Raw genomic sequence first — 20,650 nt, forward strand, 5'->3', positions numbered from 1 at the left:
TAGACAACCGCACACACCTGTGGGCACAACTTTCCAGTTCAACAAAAGCTCTGCTCCCAGTGAGGTCACCCCAGAGTTTTAATTATCTCAACCACAAAGCAGCACACACAGCACCATGTAATTCTTTTTAATGTCCAGAGTTTGTAATTCGAGGGCCAGAGCTTTCTCCCGGACCCGAGCTTATAAGCTCTCAATTGGCCTGTGAGGCCAGTAGGGATACTTCTTCTTGTCTAATTTGGTTTCTGGGAAGACTTCATTCAAGTCCTCAATGGTCATCTGATCAAATGGAATTATGTTCCTCATCTTCTCCAGCTGAAAAAAGAGGGGAAATGTGTCAAGATAAATAGGGTTGCAGAGATACAAAAAAAAGAACCCAAAGCAGGTGACTGCTGCTAGGTGAAGGACGCATGGCCACGAAAGGAAAGAAAATGGATTACAAGCAAAGGCCAAGGCTCATCCTTACCTCTTTCTCATATTCCTGAATCCTGGTCTTTGACTGAGCCAAAAACTCAGCACAACTTTTCACCTTTAAGAGAAGGGAGAAATTCTGTTTTGAGACCAAGTTGTACCTTCCTGACCCCGAGGCTCCCAAGGCATGGGGAGTCCCAGAGCCCCCCACTGCTTTCCCACACTCTGCAAGGAGGTGGGCTCCTCTGACTGCTTGGGGGATTCTGCTTTAGGGGGCAAACTGCAGCTCTCCCCGACACCCACAAAGAAGCCTGTATAGGAGAACCAGCTTAAGGCGGCAGGCCCAGGGTTCTTTAGGTACTCACCTAGGCAACCTACAAATCCCTGCCTCACCTGGGCCTGCCTCACGGCCAAGACAAGCCACTGACCACCTAGTCAGACTTCCCCTTGGTGGAGCCACCTGGGTTCTAACATTGGGCCTTCAGTACTTTCAAGCAAACGGGTATTTGACTACTCACTACCGTGTATAATTTTCCTGCCCAGTTTCAGCTCCTTGATTGTTTTTAACAGTCATGTTGAGGTATAACTGACATACAATAAAATGCACATATTTAAAGACTACTACTTGGTAGGGTTTGATATACGCATCCATCCGTGGAACCGTCACCACAGTGAAGACAGTTTAATATTTATCATCCCCTCCACCCCAACCCCAGGCAACTGCTGGTCACCAGAGATTTAGCTGAATTTGTTTAGTTTTCCAGCAGTGGAGTCATACAGTGTATACTCCTTTGCTGGATTCTTTCACTCACATAATTATCCTAAGGTTCATCCATGTTACTGCATTTATTAACAGTTCATCCCTTTTTAGCAATCCTTTAAATTCACTCCACCTTAACCTTACTAGTAAAAAACAGAACTGTCAGGAATTAAGAGAATTTTAGAATAAGTAAGAGCCTCAACTACTTACATCTTCTTTTTCTTCAGCATCCACCTGGGCAGTATATTTATCCTCCGGTATAGGAACCTTCAGGGCATTAAACTACAAACACAGGAATAGCGAACTGTTGTTAGTATCACCAGGAGTCCCCCCAGAAGGACTCAAAAGCTGCTAATTGTAATACATCATATAAAAACACATTCTCCATTCCAGGCAGTACGAGCAGGCATCTAGGGCATTCTACTGGAAAGAGTATTAGACTGGCAACAGGAGCTCAAGGTTCTTTGCCGCATCACTAGCTGGAGACCTTGGACAATTCTCTTACTAAAATGAGCTTCAGTTTCTTCACTTGATAAAGACAGGCAGACTTGATGACCTTAAAGAACCCTGTAGTTCTAAAGTAATTCTGATTTCTCTCTTTTTTAAAAATTTTATTTATTTTTTGGCTGTGCCACACAGCATGCAGGATCTTAGTTCCCTGACCACGGGTGGTTACCTGTGCCCCTTGCAGTGGAAAAGCAGTATCTAAAGCACTGGACCACCAGGGAAGTCCCCTGATTCCTCTTTGAAAAGAAACCCTAGTGGACAGGTAGGGGAAGTCATGTTTGCATAACAGAGATGGATGAGACCTTCTCCCTAGAAAACAACTTAGTGTCTTGGCCCCCCGCACTGAGCACTGTTCCTAGCAGAGTGGGCCCTTGATAAGTATTTGCTGAATGAACAAGCGAACCCCGGATGATGAAATTTAACATCAGAATATAGGTGGGGGAGGGCTTCCCTGGTGGTTCGGTAGTAAAGAATCCACCTGGCGATGCAGGGGACACAGGTTTGATCCCTGATCTAGGAAGATCCCACAAGCAGTGGACCAACTAAACCCATGCACCACAACTACTGAGCCTGTGCTCTAGAACCAGGGAGCCACAACTACTGAGCGTTCATGCTACAAATCCTGAAGCCCTCAGACACTAGAGCTCTGCTGCTCCGCAACAAGAGAAGCCACCACAATAAGAAGCCTGCACACCATAACTAGAGAGTAAACCCCCGCTCACCACAACTAGAGAAAAGCCCACGCAGCTACAGAGACCCAGCACAGTCAAAAAATAAATTGTAAAAATAAGAAGAAACATAGGTGAGGGAGAGACCACAGCTACAAGGGACAATAAAAAAGCAGAGGAAAGAGGAAAACAGTAAAAGGGTAGGAAAAATGTCAGTCTGATTTAAAAGGAGACAGGTGGGGAGTGCAGAAGGAAATCAGGCAGTCGGGGCAGAAACATCCAACTCAACAGCCCTCTGGCTCCCAGATTAAGACTCTATTATACCGTTTTCTTAGGTTAAGAAACCTGCTGAATGAGGAAACCCTGAATTCTCCGCACCTATTTACCACTTAAATCTCTCATCACAAGACCTTTGGCCACACCCATCTCTCCTGAGCCTCCCTTGGGATCTCGGTGTTAACACCACTCCTCTTTCCTCACTGTCTTCCTGTGGAACTGTCCACAGTCCTGCTCCCCCACCCACATCCATGTTACAAGACCAGGGCTTTAGCTGCCTGAAGGCTCACCTTCTTCTCAAAGTCATCCACCAAGCCAGCCTTTGCCACGTTGGCCTTGTAGTAAGCCCAGTCGATGGCAGGTGGCTTCTCAGGCAGAGTAGCCAACCTGCTCACATAGAAAAGCAAAAGTTAGGACTGTTCCACAAGCAAGAGGAAATTCACACAGCAATTTCCCTGTTCTTCATTCCTATGTCCTGGAGCTATCGCCACACTCTTCCCTAGGAGGGAGATCACAGGAATGCAAAAAACAAACAAAAAAATTCACTAGTATTTAGAAAATGCATGAATTTCTTTCTGCCAGAAGAACATCAGAATTCATATATTTTGTTTCCACATGAAACCACAAGTCCAGAAGCTCCCTCTCAGCAAGGTACTGACCTGGAGGTTAGGGTCTCATTCCAGGACTTCAAAGAGTTAGCCACGGCCTTCTGGTTTCGAGGGATGATCTCCCCGAAAGCTACCCAGTCAATGGTTTTTAGAGCAAGTTTCCGTCCAGCCATCTTGAGATCCTGGAAAATACAACAGGTCAGATCAAAACAGGGCTCTTGGAGAGAATCCTCTGAAGGGCATCACAGAAGTATTCAAGTTTTAAGAACTAGATCGGCATCATATGAGTGGGTATATCTGTCAACTAAAGGAATTAGGATGACAGTATCAAAAGAGGACACTTTAGTTTTTAAAATTCAAGGTGTACAACCTGGCATACAAATATATTCTAGATGGTATACCCTCTCTTCCCCATCTCCTAATTTATCCTTAAAAGTCCAGTTATTAAAAAAAAAAAAAAGAAAAAATGCAACTATCCAGTGTTTGCACTCCATGTACCTTTGGAAACATTGCTAAAGCAATATTCATGCATTACATAAAAGTTAGTAATTTAAAAACACTTCCACTCAGCCTACATTTTATTCACTGATTCTCCAGTGCACAGAACCTGACACATATTCACATTTTAACAAGGCTTAGTTAAATAGAGCAGACGCTGGACCAAAATTTCCTCACCTGAAAAAGGGGGACAATAAGCCCTGTTAGCCAAAAAAGGCTGTTAAAAATATCAAATATAACTGTGCACACCAATTTGCACTACAAACTTAAGGGGCTCTCTACCCACTCCTCGTTAGACTGGTAATACGCCCACACCTTATTCATGCCTGATGCTCCCCTGTCGTGTTAGCACACACCCTGAGTATACTGGACATACTTTTTTTTTTTAGTTCTACCACTTTATTGCTACCAACCCATTTCCCTCCACCCTTGTGCACACATGCTCAGTCATGTAATCCCATGGACTTCAGCCCGCCAGACTCCTCTGTCCATGGACTTTTCCAGGCAAGAATACTGGAGTGGGTTGCCATTTCCTTCTCCTGGACATACTTTTTAAAAAAAATGTATTCAATACATACGTGAATGTGAGACAACATGGAAAGTTATCACAACCGTTAAAGATCTTTATAAACTATGGGGTGGGTCACAAAGGAGATGGAAATTTTCCCCAGGGCCTTAAAAGAAAGAAGACACATGTCCAACATCTGCCTCTTCCTTTCACTCTCAAGATAGCTTATGTTCCCTGGAGTGGAGGTGAGGGGCGGGTGACCTTTAAATACACCAGATAGAAGAAGTGCCCTTGCAGAGACTTTTCCAAGCTCGGAAGCTTCGTAAATGGGTTTGTTGTCTTTTATTTACTGCTGAATCCCCAGCGTCTAGAACAGACCCTGAACAAGCAGGTGCTCAGTGAATATTTACTGAATCGGTAAATGAACCCTGCACTAGAGAAGCTCTGAAAGCTCCACACGCTCGAAAGCTGGAACCTTCAGACGGGAAACGCACAGCCCTCCAGCCTGCTGGGCGTCACCAAACAGGCTAAAACTAAGTCCCGGCAACGTTTTCTCAGCCTCCAAACCGGACTCCTGAAGCCGCCAGGCTGGAGTCGGGCTGGACAGACAAAGGTTAGTGGAAGCCCTAAAAGTCAAGAGAACACAAACTGGCCTCTGCGGCCTCGCGCTAGAGGGAGAGGAGAGGAGGAGGGCGCAAAAGAGCAGCCGCGCGAAGCAGGGGCGAGACAAGGGTCGAGCCGAGGTATGCAGGGACAAAGCTGAGGAACCCGCTGCGCTCAGGTAGGTTCGAGGCCCCCAAGCTCACTCACCTTCACCGACCCCGGGCGGCCCACAGCCCGCAGCAGCAGAGAACGGAAGTGGGTCACCGGAAGCTCTCCCCTCAGCCAATCATAAACCCAAGAGGGCGGGCCTTGTCTTACGGTCCAGCGAATAGTGACGAGGGATGATTCAGGAAGTCCAGCCCCCGGAGGCGGGCGTAGCGCCTCCACAGCCCGGGGACGCGGACGCTGGTTGGGGGCGCTCCCGTCTCTCTCCCGCGGCCCCACCCCCGCCGATGGGCCGGCCCGGCTCTCCCTGCCGAGAGATGGGCCGGCCCGGCGGCGCGCGGGCAGCAAGCGGCGGCGGCGGCGGCGGCGGCAGCAGCCCAAGATGGCGGAGCTGCAGCTCGACCCGGCCGTGGCGGGGCTGGGAGGGGGCGGCGGGAGCGGGCTGGGCGACGGGGGCGGCCCGGGCCGCGGGCCCCCCAGCCCTCGCCCCACTGGCCCCACGCCCCGCGGGCACGGCCGCCCGCCCCCCGCCGCTGCCGCGCAGCCGCTGGAGCCGGGTCCCGGGCCGCCGGAGCGGGCAGGGGGCGGTGGCGCGGCCCGCTGGGTCCGGCTGAACGTGGGCGGCACCTACTTCGTGACCACCAGGCAGACCCTAGGCCGGGAGCCCAAGTCTTTTCTCTGCCGCCTCTGCTGCCAGGAGGACCCGGAGCTGGACTCGGACAAGGTGCGCCCCGCCCTCGGGCGCGCCCCCGGCCTTCGGACCCCCTCGTTCCTCTTTGGCTGGTCCCCGGATTTCCTGCGACGCGCTTCTCTCCGGCGGGCACCTGGGGCCGGGACCCCCTCCTCCTCATCTTTCCCCGCCAGCCAGCCCTGGGGGCTTTTCTGCCCCAGCCCCAGACGCACGCAGAGTTTCTCTCTGACCGCACCCTTCGTTCTCAGCCGCTGCTTCCCCGCACTGTGTCCACCCTCACCCGTGAGAGTCCGCTCCACACCCCATCTCCCCTTCCTCTCTGCACCTCATCCCAGCCCCTCAGGTCTGCATGAGTTTTCCCCCGACTTCCTCGTTTCCCTGGTTCCTCGTCAAGACCCTCAGCGCCTGTGGCAGACGCATCCAGAATTGGGTCAGGGCGAGCTAAGGCATCCAGGTAGCTTTCTGAGACTTCCCCTCGGACCCCTCTGCCCAGTTGGGTGAAAGCCTGGGTGTGATGATGGCTTCGACAGTTGCAGGAAGCGCTTGTCATGATCCCGCACTTCTTTCCTGTGGTCCTGCTCTCTGGGCTCATATCTGGTAACTGTGACTGTTTTAGGTCCCGGTTTGAGCTCAGATATATTCCTAGGAAAGAGGTTGTCCTTTACCAATGCAAACCTAAGCTGACGGATTAAGACCAGAGAAAATGAAACCCAAAGAGTACCGTTGGGCAAGACGCATGGCTGCTAACCAAAGAGTTGAGAGGTGACAAGACACTTAACCCATTTTCAGTTTGAGCTGTTTGATTTTTTTTAACTTTACACGTTCATCTTTTAGTTTCTGACCTAAAAGCATTGACTGTTGCCTACATCGCCTGTATCCCATGTAGCACTTAGCTGTTCCCTTGCAACAGAGTTAGGGTTAAGTAAACATTGGTTAGTTTCATTTATTCATCTGCTACCTTTCCTATAATCTCAGATTGAAAGCAAACTGTCCTGCCCTCACTTAAAAGAGTTTTCCAAAACCTTGCTTATTATAAAGGAACGATTTTATCTGTGCTGAATCTTTGTTGCAGTAGAAGCCAGTTTCTTCTTGTTCCCTTTACTGTAAAGATGAGTAGGATTAATAGTGGTCAGAGCCAAGTCCCGGCCATGCCAAGCTTCCTCTGGGCACAGATCTGGAGTGTGTGAGTTACAACTGCCAACGCAGACTCCCACTGCCGTTGGCCCTCAGCTCAGGAGCACTGCCAAATAAACAGAGGTTTTCTTAGAATTAGGAATGTGATTCAGGGACAATAGAGAAGTCAGAATGTCTATCTCAAGCAGAAACTTAGATCACACAGCTATGGCATTTTCTTCCTCTGTTTCTTTATAACAAATATCCCACAGGAAGAATGTTGGTAATTGTATCTACGCTTTAGCTTACCCAAAAGGCTGAGAAGAGATTGGTAATCGTGTCTGAGTAAAGATTTTAGAAGTTCAAGTCAACGCCTAGATAATGAATATGACTATACGTCTGCAACACCCTCCCAGAAATGATCTTGAAGTACAAGACCCGTAAAGCTAGCCTTCTTGCCAGTAGTTAGTAATAAACATCTAATAGAACTTGCCCTCTCACTTATGAATTGTGACAGACAGGTGGAGACCCTGCCCTGACTTAACATGAAAGCTCCACAGTGATACCCTTGTGTTTGGTTGGCAGGACGAGACAGGGGCCTATCTGATTGACAGGGACCCTACCTACTTTGGTCCAATCCTAAACTACCTCCGCCACGGGAAGCTCATCATTACAAAGGAGTTGGCAGAAGAAGGTAAGGACACCTTGTGCTAGGCATCTTCAAAGTTCAGGTCAAATCTTTAAAACTATTTCATAGATTAGAATGTATTTTTCGTAGGTTGTTGTTTTGTTTGGTTTTTTTTGGTGAGGGGAGGGCTATACTGTGTGGCATGTGGGATCTTGGTTCCCTGACCAGGGATCAAACCTGTGCCCTCTGTGTTGGGAGCACAGAGTCTTAGCCACTGGACCACCAGGAAAGTCCTGAGATTTGAATTTTGAGATTTTCAGCAGGCTCACGTGCACAGGAAGCAAAGCTTTTTAAAAATAAGTAGGGAGCCTCCAGTTACCTAGTCTAGTCTGAGAGGGTCTTGAAGGAGCCCCTTTGTTCTTGTCCTCCTTTGGGGGAAGGAAGATACACAGCTCAGCTTTGGAGGTAGAGTTTTTTCTGGACCTGCAAAATTATCAGGACCTCTTTTTGCATTGACTTATTACTAGCAGTGAATATCCACAGCCTGAAACGGCAAATCTCTGACATTTAGGTGTTTATTCTTTCAATTTTAGTCTGAACTTGCAGCCGTTATAAAAAAAAGAATAATGAAGCCTTGGCCTCATTTAAGACTGGTCTCATGCTTCCTTGATTTTTGCATCTGACCTAATTCATTCTCCAGCCCATTGTCAGGGGCATCATTAGTTGACTCATCCTTTTGGTTTGTAGGGCACATGGACTATAAGTGGGTCTAGACGTCTTTCTAAAAGGCTATCTTCGTCTCACTGAGACATTCAGTTGAAGATGGGAGCCTGTCCCTTGATGCAGGGCACCCTGACCTGGGAGCATTCTCTCTGCATAAGAAAGTTGAAATGGCCGTGCTCGCTAATGAAACAGCTGAAGAACACTGCTGTTACAACCTGTCAAAAGAGGGATCGGTCTCCCTTTTTATTTTTAATGCCCCCCCCCTTTTTTTCTTAATGTTTCAAATGCATACAAAGTAACTGGAATAGTAAAATAAATTCCGTGCACCCACCATCCACAGCAGTTACCAGTTCATGGGTAGTCTTGTTTCTTCAAAAGAAGAATCTTAAACATCTTTTCTAATGCCTTAAAAAAATGATTTTGAAGGGCAGAAATAGTACAAGAACTCCCTTTATCCAGATTCACCAAAATCAACAATTTTGGTTATATTTGCATTATCATTCATTCATTCTCTCTCCTCCTCCTCCCCCCTCCTTCCTCTCCCCTTCTACAGTTTTATTTCCGAACTTCTTGAGACTAGATTACAGACTTGACCCCTTAGTGCTTCGCGGTCTATTTCTCAAGAGCAAGAACATTCTCTCATGTAACCACCATATAGTTATCAAATTCAGGATGTTTAATATTGATAAACACTTTAACTATAGCTTACATTCTAATTTTGTCAATTGTTTCAACAGAAGTCTTTATAGAAACTTTTTTCTTCTGGTCCAGGATCACACATCCCATTTAGTTGTCCTGTCCCAGGCCTTTAATTTTGTTAAGCATGGGATTCTTTTTTTTTTGGACATGCCACACAGGTTGCAGTATCTTAGTTCCCTGACCAGAGATTGAACCTGGGCCCTCAGCCATGAAAGCACTGAATCCTAACGATTAGACTGCCAGGGAAGTCCTGTGCATGGGATTCTTTCATTGACTGCTTTTTACATTGTTCAAATAACATGCATCTTGTTAAATTTGGTCCACATAATTTTTTTTCCTTTTTTAAACATTTTATTTATTTTAAATTGAAGGATAATTGCTTTACTGGTCCACATAAATTTACACTTACACAGAGAGAGAGAGACATTGGTCACTTTTAGGACAAACTGGGTAGAAATTGCAAGCTCAAGAGTTATCCAACGGGACTAGCTCCAGGAACTGAGTGCCATATGGTCAAGGTGTCCTGCAGATGATGAGCAGGAGCAGGAAGAGCCAGGGAAGGTGGCAGGTGGGAAACCACAGGGGTGAAACAGTAAACGGAGCAGACTCTCGTGACTGCCTCGCTGACGTTGGGGAAAAGGTCACAGATACCCAGCAAACAGCAAAGAAGCGTTTACAAGGCTGCAGAAGGGAGACTAGACTTACATGTGAAAGATGCAGTTCTTAGCAAGCACGTATTCTCCAGCCTCTTTCTGCTGTTTTCTGGAGAGTTCACACACATCTAACCACAGGTCGGTTTTCCTTCTAGGCGTGCTGGAGGAAGCGGAGTTTTACAACATTGCATCTCTCGTGCGACTGGTTAAGGAAAGAATACGGGACAACGAGAACAGAACTTCACAGGTAATGGGTTTTGAACTCTTAAGGGGAAAATATCCCACGTGTCAGTCTTTGTCCCCATGTCTGAGGTGATCAGAAACGGACAATGTACCGTTTGAGAGCCTTGCGTCTCCCCTGTGAGCCGGAGGTCTCCGTGTGGCATACGGTCCATCTGCCAGACAGGCAGCACATATTCCACCAGACTTGTTCAGAACAGGGAAACAGAGGAGAAATCACAAAAGAACGAAACAGGCCCATGTCCCCTTAGAAGAACGGGAAATAGTGGCTGCTCGCCATATGGCAGTGGGAGGAGTCGCCGAACTTGAGGTTCAAAGCCTGTTCTCTCCAGCAGAGCATCTGCCTCCCTCCATGTCCACATGGGGGCCAAGCGAGGTCTCGCTTCTACCTGTTTACCTGTTGGCTTCTATATGAGGACCAGCCCTCAGCCTGTGACCATGTCACAGCCAGCTGCTAACAGACACTTGCATGGCATAGACTTGGCACATGGCTTGTGGGTCACGCTTCTAAGAAAATAATACCAAGGTTCTCTTTTAGGAAGTCCGGATTTTCTAGATACGGTGACAAAAATCCACCTGAATTTGCTATGTAGTTTGAGCAGGGAAGGCAGTGAGGCACACTTAGCTCATTTCATGTCACATTGCCCATCGTCAGTCTTAAGCAAGTGGCCACAATAACTTCTGTTAGGCCCTAGGGACCCCGACTGATGGGAGGTCCTCAAGAAGTTTAAAGTCTAGCAGGAAAAACAGGCAGGAATTTTGAGAGGGTTTGACTGCATCAATGGGACAGAGTCCAACTCCAGGCTGACTTCTCTCCTGCCCCATCAGGTACTGGTGATGGTCGCTTTCTTGAGAGCTAATCTGTTGCAATACAGAATTTCAAAAGCAGGAACTTGTTTCTCGCATGTTCTGTGTTAGACTTCATGTATCACGTTTTTTTCTGGCTCTGAATGGAGTTATCTGGATGACCACCTGGCCCCTATGATGAAGAATGGACTCTGTTCTGCATTTTATCTCAGCACTTTGCGAAGGTGGAAAGGAAGCTTACTCATTTAGTTCTTCTCCATCTGGTCCGTGGCTGAAAGGCGCTTTTTTTTTTTGGTGCTGAAACCTGGGATGAAAGGCTCCTTTTTAATGTTCAAAGATGAACTCATAGTTGGTTTGCAGGTTACCATGTGAAATATGATCTAGCATCACCAATTTTTTTGCCATCTCCTGGTATATTTACGTGGCTTCTTTCACTATTACAGATACGTAATAGCTTAGACGTTCTGTGAATCTCGTCCATCCTCAGTTTTTCACATTAAACAAAAAAACAAACCTTTGATTGCTTAATATAAGTTTTGTTGGTACCATCAAGTATAAAATTTGAAACCATTCAAACCATGGCACCTGAACACTCTGAATTCTTCACCGTCAGTGAATTCATTGTGAGGTTTTTATTTGATGACCGTAATTAAGTTAATTAGTTTTTTCGATTTTGAGGCTCATGGATTTATACCTAGCTGGAAGCTTTTTTATTCTAGGAATGTCAAGACCCTTTTGATGTTAATTGACCTTTCCACCTGTCCCCTTTATTTAGTGGGACTCTGGGTGGGCAGTGGATTTGATGTCCCACATCACCTTAAGGCGGAGTGTGGATTTCCGTGGCTGTCTCCTCAAACTCGGCGTCTCCTTCACCTTGCCTGTGTTGAGAGGAGACACACCTGGCAGACAGTCAGGTAAAGCCCAGGGTGTGGAGGACCTCCTCCACTTTTCCAGTGACCTCACTTCACTTCCAGTGGCTGCCACCATCCTGTTACTTTGCCATCCCCGGTAGCGTTTTTTGCTGTGAGATGGGTCTTGGTGCCTTTGAGAGTGGCGATGGTTTACTTGGGAAGAGGAGAGTAAAGAGGCAGTACAGTTATCTTAAATAACTGGGACTCTGACAGCTGCAGCCACTATCGGGTCTTTGCGATGCCCTGCATCTTACAGTGTAAAACACCTGGTTGTTCCCGAAGTGTGTGGCTAGGGTAATTGAAATTGTCACAAGATTTGTCCTATGTTTTATATGGAAGGAATTTTCTTTTTTTCACCTTAGCACATTATTGAATGGAACCTCGTTCAGAAGGACAGAGTATATGAGAAAGACTGTATAGTGTTGTCAGGCAGATGTGGGCTCATATCCCAGCTCTACCTCCAGTCCACTTAGTCGCCACACTGCTTGGGCAGGATATTGCGCCCTGAACACCAGTGTCCTCCGTGTAGAAAGAAGCTGACACCTGCCTTCCAGGACTGCAATGAAGACTGGAAGAGGAGGGTGCAGCCCTTGGGGCCTATAGCCCGTGGGACTTAGTAACTGTTTTTATTCATCCAGCATTTCCCAAATTGTTCTAATTTTCTAGACAGCTGAAGCCAACTCGTCCTTTTTAAAAATAGGCTAAGTTTTCATCATTCTTAAGAAGATGGTCCAGATTTTCTTAAAATCCGATAGAAGGTAACTGACCCCTCTCTCCATGACCAGGCGTCATTGTTTCGAACCCGGGCTGCTCTTTGGTTCTCTCACCCTCTCGGATGGGCAGTAAGTGTGCAGCTTTGGACCCAACACCGATGGTCCCTGACTGCTAAATACCGAGTCCTGTGCGCCTGGAATTGTCCTGTGAACAGGAACACATCTGGTGAGCCTGCTCCCGGGCAGCCACCTGAGCCGTCCCACAACCGGCTTCTCGTTCCCTGTGGGCCAGGTCGCAAGTGTCGATGTAGGTCAAGTGTGGGGGCCTTCGTGCTGCAGCTCTGGGGCGTCCATCTCAGTTGCTCAGCCTTTTGGCTTCCTGATCTAGCTCATGTTCTAGAGAGTTGAGTCTGGCCAGCACATCTCATCTTTGACACCGTCCAGATAACCAACAGTTTGGTTCTGTCCTGACACTGACCACTCAGAGTCAGTGTCAGACTCCCCAGGGCGCGGATGCTAGTTGGGATCTGGGTTCCCACAATGCCTCCTTCATGTTCAGTAATTCACTAGAATAATTGGTGCAACTCGGGAAATGCTATACTTACTATAGTTTATTATGGAGGATATAAATGAAGAGCCAGATGCAGAGATTCATGGAGTGAAGGCCTAAAGGGTCCTCTGTCCCCGTGTAGTCCCCAGCTTCCATTACCCCCTCCCAAGCACAGGGATGTGTTTGCCAACTTGAAGCTCCCTGAACCGCGTTACTTAGGGGTTCTTCAGGATGCTTCATTCAGTAGGAAAGGTTGTCTATATCAGTGGCCTTTGGTGATTGAACTCAATCTCTGGTCTCTCCTCCTTCCCCCATGGTCAGGGAGCGGGGCCAAAAGTTCTAACCCTCTAACCCCCTGGGTCTTTCTGGTGACGAGCTTATTAGCATACAAAAGACACTGCTGCGATTCAGGAGTTGACAGTTTTCCGGAGGTCTGTGCCAGGAACCATACGCTTGTCTGTCACAGGAATGTTACCATGTAACACTGAAACACTTTGACGTAGCTTCAGCAGAGGGTAAAATAGCTTGAACATTTGTTCACTGTAGAGTCCCTGTTTAATGTATTGTTTCCATATAAGGTATCATTCTCAGTAAACGAAGATACAGTCTACATTTTCAGCATGTGTTAGCTATAAAGACTGAAGAAGAAAATGTGACTTTTTTGTCCTGAGGAATTTTACTCTGTTTTCTCCTTTGGGAAATAGATGAAGTCATAAGTTTATCAGCATGGTTGCTCACATAATTCATCCTTCTGAAGTTCAAGATTATTTTGTTTTATTCATGTTCTTGGACCCTATATTTTCTTTCTTTCCCTGGATAAGTTTTTATTGAGAAACTACAGTGCAGCTTGAACGGGGGTAGTGGGTGGCTGCCAAGAAAAAAATTGCAAGCACACTCCTTTCCAGTCTTTCTTCTTGTGAAGAGCTTCACCAAGGCAGCTGCAAACTGTGTGTCCTTGAAACCGTTGCTCAGGCCTGTGTGTGGTTGTCGCAGGGCCCCGTGAAGCACGTGTACCGAGTCCTGCAGTGCCAAGAGGAGGAGCTCACGCAGATGGTATCCACTATGTCCGATGGTTGGAAATTCGAACAGGTAATGTTTCTTGGGGCTTCCCTGGTGGCTCAGTAGTAAAGCACCCACCTGCCAATGCAGGAGACGCAGATTCGATTCCTGGGTCGGGAAGATCCCCTGGAGAAGAGAATGGCAACCCACTCCAGTATTCTTGCCTGGAGAGTTCCGTGGACAGAGGAGCCTGGTGTGTGACCGCCCGTGGGGTCGCAGAGAGTCGGACGCGCCCTGGCAGCTAACCAACGTGTCATGAGGTGCATCTCAGCCTAGGAGGCCACTCTGTCACCACCTGTAGCCAGTCGGTCACCCTAGGAGTCCAGTAGGGCCAGGGGAAAGAGGCCTTCCATGTGCAGTCTGCATGGCAGGGTGCGATGAGCTGGGTGAGACTGAGAACAGTGTCCTGTCTCCAGGCTCTATATCCAGAACTTGCTGTGATTCTGCCCAGAGGGAGCCAGCCAGCTTCTTTAGGCTTGAAAGTGCCTCTTTGGGTTTTTCTCCTTCAGGGATTCCTTTCAAAAGTGCGTTGCTGACACATTCTAGAATAAGTAGCTGAAGAAGACGAGGGCTCAGCAGTGACCCTCCCTGTTCACGCGGCGTGGTGAGCAGGCATGGCATGACGGGCTCAGACGAGCTGGAGCCTGGTGAGGTCCTTCCCCATCAGCCTGTGGGTTTCTGTTCTGTAGCTTTGTGCTCACGACCACGGCATCGAAACAAAGCATCTGAGAACCAGGATTTTACTGTTTTCTTCCATTAGATGGCAGAGTTGTTCATCTGTTGTCTTCAAAACACACAGGGAGGCTGAGCATGAGTCGAACGACAGTATTATAAAGTCAATGAATCATGCTTGTTTCTGTGTAGAATTTAAGAGGTCAGCTGAACTGTCAACATATGCTTACCTTAAATGAAAGTTACTGGGTCAACAGTATTACATTATAGACCAAACACAGGTATCTCTCTCTTCAGCACCAATACTGGGTGACTCCTCACAGTTATCTTCCATGGCAGAATCAATTCTGTGTATCCCTTGTTCTTGTTCAGCTATGGGTTGCAAAATGTCATACTTCCACTCCAGAAGTATTTTTTCCCTGGTATAAAATTTTAAAGACAAAGTTGTTTGTGTGTTTGCTTGTTTTTTTAAGAGTGGGTTTTTTTTTGTTTGGTCGGATGGTTGATTTTGTGGCTGTGCTGCATGGCTTAGTTCCCCAGCCAGGGATGGAAGCCAGGCCACAGCAGGAAACCCTTGCCGGTGATGCTGTGGTGAATAACTGGGATCCAGGTGTCCCCTGGGGCCTTGATAGTCCCAGTGAGTTCTTCGTCGGTTGAGAAGCAAAACAACAAAGCTCAGTCAGGAGGAGGGTTTGATTCGTGTGGCCCTTAATTATTTTAAGATCCCTGTCCAAATGTTGACCTGTCTTGTTTGGTCAGCTCATCAGCATCGGATCTTCCTATAACTACGGGAACGAGGATCAGGCAGAGTTCCTCTGTGTTGTCTCCAGAGAACTGAACAATTCTACCAACGGCATTGTCATCGAGCCCAGTGAGAAGGCCAAGGTGAGTCGCTCTGCCTGACGTTCGTCTCTGACTCTGCTCCCAGCCCCTGCTCAGCCCTGCCTGAACTGCTGCTCACCAGATCATCCCTTTCCGTCTCAAGCCAGCTTTGCTTTTCCCTTTCGTTTTGACCTTTTGACTGTTGTCGTTTAAACCAGGATTTTTGAAGCAGTGACATAGGCTTTTAGTTTAGGACACGTGAACTAAAGTAGGGTAGTCTTTTCCCAGGCTCTGTCAAATCAGTGAAAAAGAAAAGCTAATGGCCACTGATGCCTATAAGGTGAGAATTTTGAAACTCAGAGTTGGAAGGATTCTGCTTTTATACTTTGAAACTGTTCTCTCTCTCAAGAGAAAAGGTGTTTGGTTACCTCTGTGACACCCCCCGCACCCCAACGCCCTGAGGTTACTGGAAGCTTGTTGCACACTGCTCTCTTCTTCCTCCACTGTGCCACTCACACACATCCCCACAGTGAGTCTCCGTCATCAGTGTGGGGTGAGCCTGGCTGTGTCCTTCTGCTCAGGAAAGGTGGTCCTCCTCCGTGTGAGGTGGTCCTCCTCTGTGTGTGGTGAGCCTGGCTGTGTCCTTCCCCTCAGGGAGGTGGTCCTCCTCTGTGTGTGGTGAGCCTGGCTGTGTCCTTCCCCTCAGGGAGGTGATCCTCCTCCGTGTGAGGTGGTCCTCCTCTGTGTGTGGTGAGCCTGGCTGTTTCCTTCCCCTCAGGGAGGTGGTCCTCCACCGCGTGCGGTGACTGCGTGCAGTGAGCTGGCTGTGTCCTTCCGCTCAGGGGAGGGGGTCCTCCTATGTGTGTAGTGATCCTCCACCGTGTGCGGTGGCCCTCCTCCACATGAGGTGATCCTCCTCTGCATGAGGTGGTCCTCTACGGTGTGTGATGAGCTGGCTGTGCCCTTCCGCTCAGGGGAGGTGGTTCTCCTCTGTGTGAGGTGGTCCTGCTCCGCCCGCAGTGGTCCTCCACCACGTGTGGGGAGCTGGATGTGTCCTTCCGCTCAGGGGAGGTGGCCCCACAGCACATAAGCCCTGCCCCAGCGTCTTCACACTGCAGTGCTTCAGGGGTTCTGCCTCACTTATCGGGGTAACGGGTGGTCCTGCTGCTGCTCCACGGGGTCCAGAGGGAAGCCACTCCAGTCTCTTTCTCCTCCCTCAATGGGCTGGGAAGCCACCCCGCCTATAAGCAGTGTGCACCTAGAGTCCAAGCCTCAGTCTCCCCCACTTTCCCCTTCTAGATTCTTCAGGAGAGAGGGTCTCGGATGTAAACTCCGAGTCCTCAGCGACGAGCGCGCCCAGCCGAGCTCCTGTACAGTAACCGAGCTACTGCCAAGCCCAGCCGCACCTGGCCCCCAGCGGAGGAGAGTTCTGGTCAAAACCAAAGGAACCCCACCCCCACCCACAGGAACCCGAAGGCAGATGCCACTTTCGGCTGCACAATACCTTCTCAGAAACCTGCTTTTCTTTTCGTAGCCGGTGTTGTAACAAACCTCTCCAAGAGTACTGGGCTGGGTTCCCAGGTGGAGCTCATCTCGGGATGGGGCGGGGAGGAGGAAGGCCTAGGTCCTTGCAGATGCTGTACTTCCCCGAGGCCGGAGCGCGAAAGATGGTTGTCCTGATCTGTGCCACGCTTTCACCGGAGTGTGCCCTGTTGGACGTGGGCAGCCGCTTCATCACACCACCTTTCTCTCCCACACACCCCAGACTCCTGCAGCAGACGCAGAGGAGTCTGGTTTAGGCTGCTGAATTGAGGTTTCGGTGAAGGATAGAGTCTCTAGAGCACCCCCACATTCCTATGAACAAAGCCTCTTTGAGGAGGGGAGGATGGGGGGTCGCAGCTCTGGATTCAGGCCACCAGCTGCCCCATGTTCGGCTTGCCTCATTTGCCTCCAGCAGCTGGCACCCCACCCCACCCCAGATAGCTCACCTCCCCAGGAAGAGGTCCGAGGCCGGCGGTGTCCTGCACCGAGTCAGACACGCAGACTGGTGGGCGCTGTAGGTGTTGGTGTAACTGCTTATGCAGCCTTTGCTTGCCCTCAGTTGGCCCGTGTTCCTTCCCTGACTTGTTAAACTGGGGCCGAGGATACAGGGATTTTGGACCCTCTGGTGCCTTGGGGTGGAGATGACCGTTTCCTCTGAAAATTGCCAAACGTGGTAGGTTGTAGTATCAAAAGTGGCATTGTTTTTGTGGTCGTCTCAGAAATGCCTTGATTGAAAGTGCGATATTTGTGTGTCTTCTTGGTTTCTGACCTTGGCAGTGGTTGTGAGCCCACGCCGTCCGCCGTAGTGTGTGTGCGTTTGCCGGGCGGGCCCAGGACCCCCTCATCTGTCCGACCCTCGCCGCCGCTTCCTTCTGTGGGGGCCGAGGCATTGACGAGCCAGTGGTGTTCGATCAGGAGCCAGGCCTCGGAGCTCGTGACGGACTGCTGTCCGAGCGTCCGGGTCTGGGCAAGCAGTCATGGGGTGCAGAGGGGCCCGAGGATGCGGGCTTTTCCCCGGTGAATTTTAGTGTGGCAGGCGGTCCAGAGAAGGGGGAGTGCCCGTGGGGAGCACTTTGTCCATAAGAGACCCCGCAAGCCCATGGCTCCTAGCTGAGGTTCCGTCTGCCACCCAACTCAGCTGCTCACCGCATGGGTCTGGGGTCAGGGTTTCTTTAAAGTGACTATCGACTGTGCCAAGTGTCTTTGAGCCTGTGACTGGTTCCCTCAGACAGGAACCTCACATTGCCCTCACATGTCCGTGTGTAGAGTAGGGGAGAAGTGTGTCTGGGCGCCTGCTGACACGCCGTGTCTACACCGCAGCGTGAACGTGCCTATCGGCACCACGGACGTCTGGCCCGTGCCCAGGATTCTTAGAGCTGCAAAATGTTAGAGGACCTGCTACCTACAAAAACAGTTGCCCCTGCAGAATGGTTGCAGGTGTCCATCCTGACATCTTTCGGGGGAGAAAAAAAAGATTTGAACATGTCAAGTTAAAGCTGCTGTCAACCAGAGGCTGATGGGTGAGGAGCTCTGGTCAATGGGAATAAGCACCGTCAGACTGAAAGGAGGCAAGCCTTGGCGTCTGGGGCCTCAAGCCCAAGCAGACCCGCAGGAGCGAGGAGGAGGGGGAGGCTGGAGGGCAGGGGGGCAGCCCCTCTGGACGCGTCTTTCTCATCATGCTTCGCACAGGTCCACCGTGGAGTCCGCGAAGCCCGCCGTGCCCCTCGCTGAGCGCTCTGAGGGACCAGCAGAAGCCTTTCCCCAGGTTCCCTCCCCCGGGCCACCAGCGACAGTCTCAGTTGTTTCAGCGCTCCAGGAATCTGAGAGGGACTGTTTCTTAAGGTTTCTGGGAGTATTTCCCCCAAGCCCTTCGTGAACCAAGTTGGTGTTTTTTTTTTCTTGAAAAGCCGGCTCCCTTGGGGAAAGCCCGGCTGACCATTCCAGAGAGAGGCCTGGCCATTGGCTGGGGGGGGTCACGTGAGCAGTGCCCCACGCTCTCTAGCTGCCCAGGGCTGCCACGCGGGCGACGCCGGCCAGGCAGGGCCCGGCCGCCTCTGGAGTGACTTCGTTTATGCACAGTTCTAACTGATCTCAGGGGAGTCCGTGAGGCTTAGAGGAAGAAGAGACAGATGCTGAGGGGAAGGGCTGAGAAGTCACCCACACCCTCTGGGATGGCCTTAGAGCCAGGCCTTGGGGGCCATGCCTGTCACTCGTGGGTGCCCTTTGTTGCCGCGTGTGTCTTTGAATAAAGTCTGAAATGCTGTGACCCTTTTCCCCCCTCTTGTCAATAAAGACATGAAACAGACTTCTGAATCTTTAAACTTTTGGTGTGCGTTTCCCAATACTCACAGCTCCTGGAGTCCTCCTGTCTGTCAACATTGATGATTCTCACACTGTCCTCAGGAGATGAATGTCACCGAACCCTTTGCTAGCAGAGCTTCTTACAGAGTCCCTGTTTCTCCTGCTGCTAAGACTGCCTGGGGGGCCGGGGAGGAGGGAAGAGGCTGGACCTTCTTCCTCCTGGTTTTCATTCCACTGCGTCTGAAAGGATCAGAGAGTGCCAGGGGACAGAAGGTGGGACAGATGGGCTTCCCGCAGGAGAGCAGGAAGGAGATGGGGAGGAGTAGGAGATGGTCTTTAAGGGAAAAAAGTCTTCCTGGAAGAGGACAGGTGATGGGGTGCCCATTTTCTCTGCCAGGAGGATGAGGAAGAATGTGAGGTGAGAATCCAGTCACACAAGTTTTAAGTGTTGATCCTTAAGTCATCAGGCAGGGTGTGGGATCTTCTCAAAGAGTTGGGTCGTCCCTCCTACAGGGTGCTAACAGCTGGGGAGGAGTTATATACACAGAAAAGCACTGAGAAGGGATGTGGCTGGAACAGCTCCAACAAGAGGCCACAGCAGTTGTAAATAGGAGGGAAAGGAAAGGGCCTGGGGGACTCGGCTGTCACAGCCGTAGGGGTCGCAGGACAGAGTTACTGCTCCGAAGTGTGTGTGCGTGTTCAGTCGTGGCCGACTCTTTGTGACCACATGGACTGTAGCCCACCAGGCTCCTCTGTCCATGGGGTTTCCCAGGCAAGAATGACTGGAGTGGGTTGCCATTTGCTCTTCCAGGGGATCTTCCCGACCCAGGGATCAAACCCAGGTCTCCCGCATCTCCTGCATTGGCAGGTGGATTCTTTACCACTGAGCTACCTGGGAAGCCCATTTGTTCCCAATTCTGGGGAACAAAGAAAAGAGGTTGACACTGTTAAAAGGTCAAGATGCAGGGCTTCCATGATGGCTCATTAGTAAAGAATCCACCTGCCAAGGCAGGAGACACAGGTTCGATCCCTGATCGAGGACGATTTCCACATGCGGAGCAGCAATTAAGCCGACACGTAAGAGCTATTGAGCCTGTGCCCCACGATAGCAGAGGCCACTGCCATGAGAAGCTCGCACACCACGAGAGGGTAGCCCCCGTTCACCGCCAACTAGAGAAAGCCTGCCCAGCAGTGAAGAACCAGCACAGCCAAAAATAAATAAAATTTTTTAAAAAGAATGAAAAATAAAAGGTTGAGACGGGACTTCCCTGGTCGTCCTGTGCTTAAGACTCCGCACTTCCACTGCAGTGGGCTCAGGTTCAATCCCTGGTTGGGGAATGGCAAAGAAAGACATACAGTGCATACGCAGTCGAGGCTTTGAGGAGGGGCCCTGCGAGGGATGCTGCTGTCTGGGGGCCCACCGCGCTGCTGGGACCAGCGATTGCTGCCAGAGTGAAGCTGCGTTGCTGTGATTCCTCTGATAACAGGAAGGGGCTCATCTCCTTTCTCCTGCCAGCTCCCTCAC

General features: G+C 49.8%; 2 protein-coding genes across 3 annotated transcripts; one reads left to right on the forward strand and one right to left on the reverse strand.

Annotated features, from left to right (window-relative positions):
• Positions 1 to 112: 112 nt before the first annotated feature.
• Positions 113 to 5,194, reverse strand: ATP5PD (ATP synthase peripheral stalk subunit d). The gene is made up of 6 exons (XM_043460369.1): positions 5,044 to 5,194; positions 3,279 to 3,409; positions 2,910 to 3,006; positions 1,379 to 1,450; positions 464 to 526; positions 113 to 312 (listed from the first exon to the last, which is right to left on the reverse strand). The coding sequence occupies exons 2-6, from the start codon at positions 3,398 to 3,400 to the stop codon at positions 181 to 183; spliced, it is 486 nt and encodes a 161-aa protein (XP_043316304.1). The 5' UTR covers positions 3,401 to 3,409; positions 5,044 to 5,194; the 3' UTR covers positions 113 to 180.
• Positions 5,195 to 5,258: 64 nt separating this feature from the next.
• KCTD2 (potassium channel tetramerization domain containing 2) lies at positions 5,259 to 19,129 on the forward strand. Of its 2 annotated transcripts, XM_043460346.1 has the most exons (6): positions 5,273 to 5,725; positions 7,391 to 7,499; positions 9,664 to 9,755; positions 13,723 to 13,818; positions 15,220 to 15,345; positions 16,582 to 19,129. In XM_043460346.1, the coding sequence occupies exons 1-6, from the start codon at positions 5,384 to 5,386 to the stop codon at positions 16,609 to 16,611; spliced, it is 795 nt and encodes a 264-aa protein (XP_043316281.1). In that variant the 5' UTR covers positions 5,273 to 5,383; the 3' UTR covers positions 16,612 to 19,129. The 2 variants fall into 2 exon arrangements, with proteins under 2 accessions (XP_043316291.1, XP_043316281.1); XM_043460356.1 differs by lacking the exons at positions 15,220 to 15,345; positions 16,582 to 19,129 and adding an exon at positions 14,298 to 15,212 and having other exon boundaries at positions 5,259 to 5,725.
• Positions 19,130 to 20,650: the final 1,521 nt, after the last annotated feature.

This window comes from Cervus canadensis, chromosome 1 (genome assembly GCF_019320065.1).
Source record: "Cervus canadensis isolate Bull #8, Minnesota chromosome 1, ASM1932006v1, whole genome shotgun sequence".
In the NCBI taxonomy this organism is placed as follows: Eukaryota; Metazoa; Chordata; class Mammalia; order Artiodactyla; family Cervidae; genus Cervus; species Cervus canadensis.

What these genes read in the sequence shown, in the direction of transcription:
- ATP5PD (XM_043460369.1), bottom strand. Translation starts at nt 3,400, where the DNA reads ATGGCTGGACGGAAACTTGCTCTAAAAACCATTGACTGGGTAGCTTTC. An exon ending in AATGAGACCCTAACCTCCAG is followed by an intron (nt 3,007 to 3,278) that starts GTCAGTACCTTG and finishes CTATGTGAGCAG; the next exon opens with GTTGGCTACTCTGCCTGAGA. An exon ending in ATGCTGAAGAAAAAGAAGAT is followed by an intron (nt 527 to 1,378) that starts GTAAGTAGTTGA and finishes CTTCTCTTAAAG; the next exon opens with GTGAAAAGTTGTGCTGAGTT.
- KCTD2 (XM_043460346.1), top strand. Translation starts at nt 5,384, where the DNA reads ATGGCGGAGCTGCAGCTCGACCCGGCCGTGGCGGGGCTGGGAGGGGGC. An exon ending in ATGGTTGGAAATTCGAACAG is followed by an intron (nt 13,819 to 15,219) that starts GTAATGTTTCTT and finishes TTGTTTGGTCAG; the next exon opens with CTCATCAGCATCGGATCTTC. An exon ending in AGCCCAGTGAGAAGGCCAAG is followed by an intron (nt 15,346 to 16,581) that starts GTGAGTCGCTCT and finishes TTCCCCTTCTAG; the next exon opens with ATTCTTCAGGAGAGAGGGTC.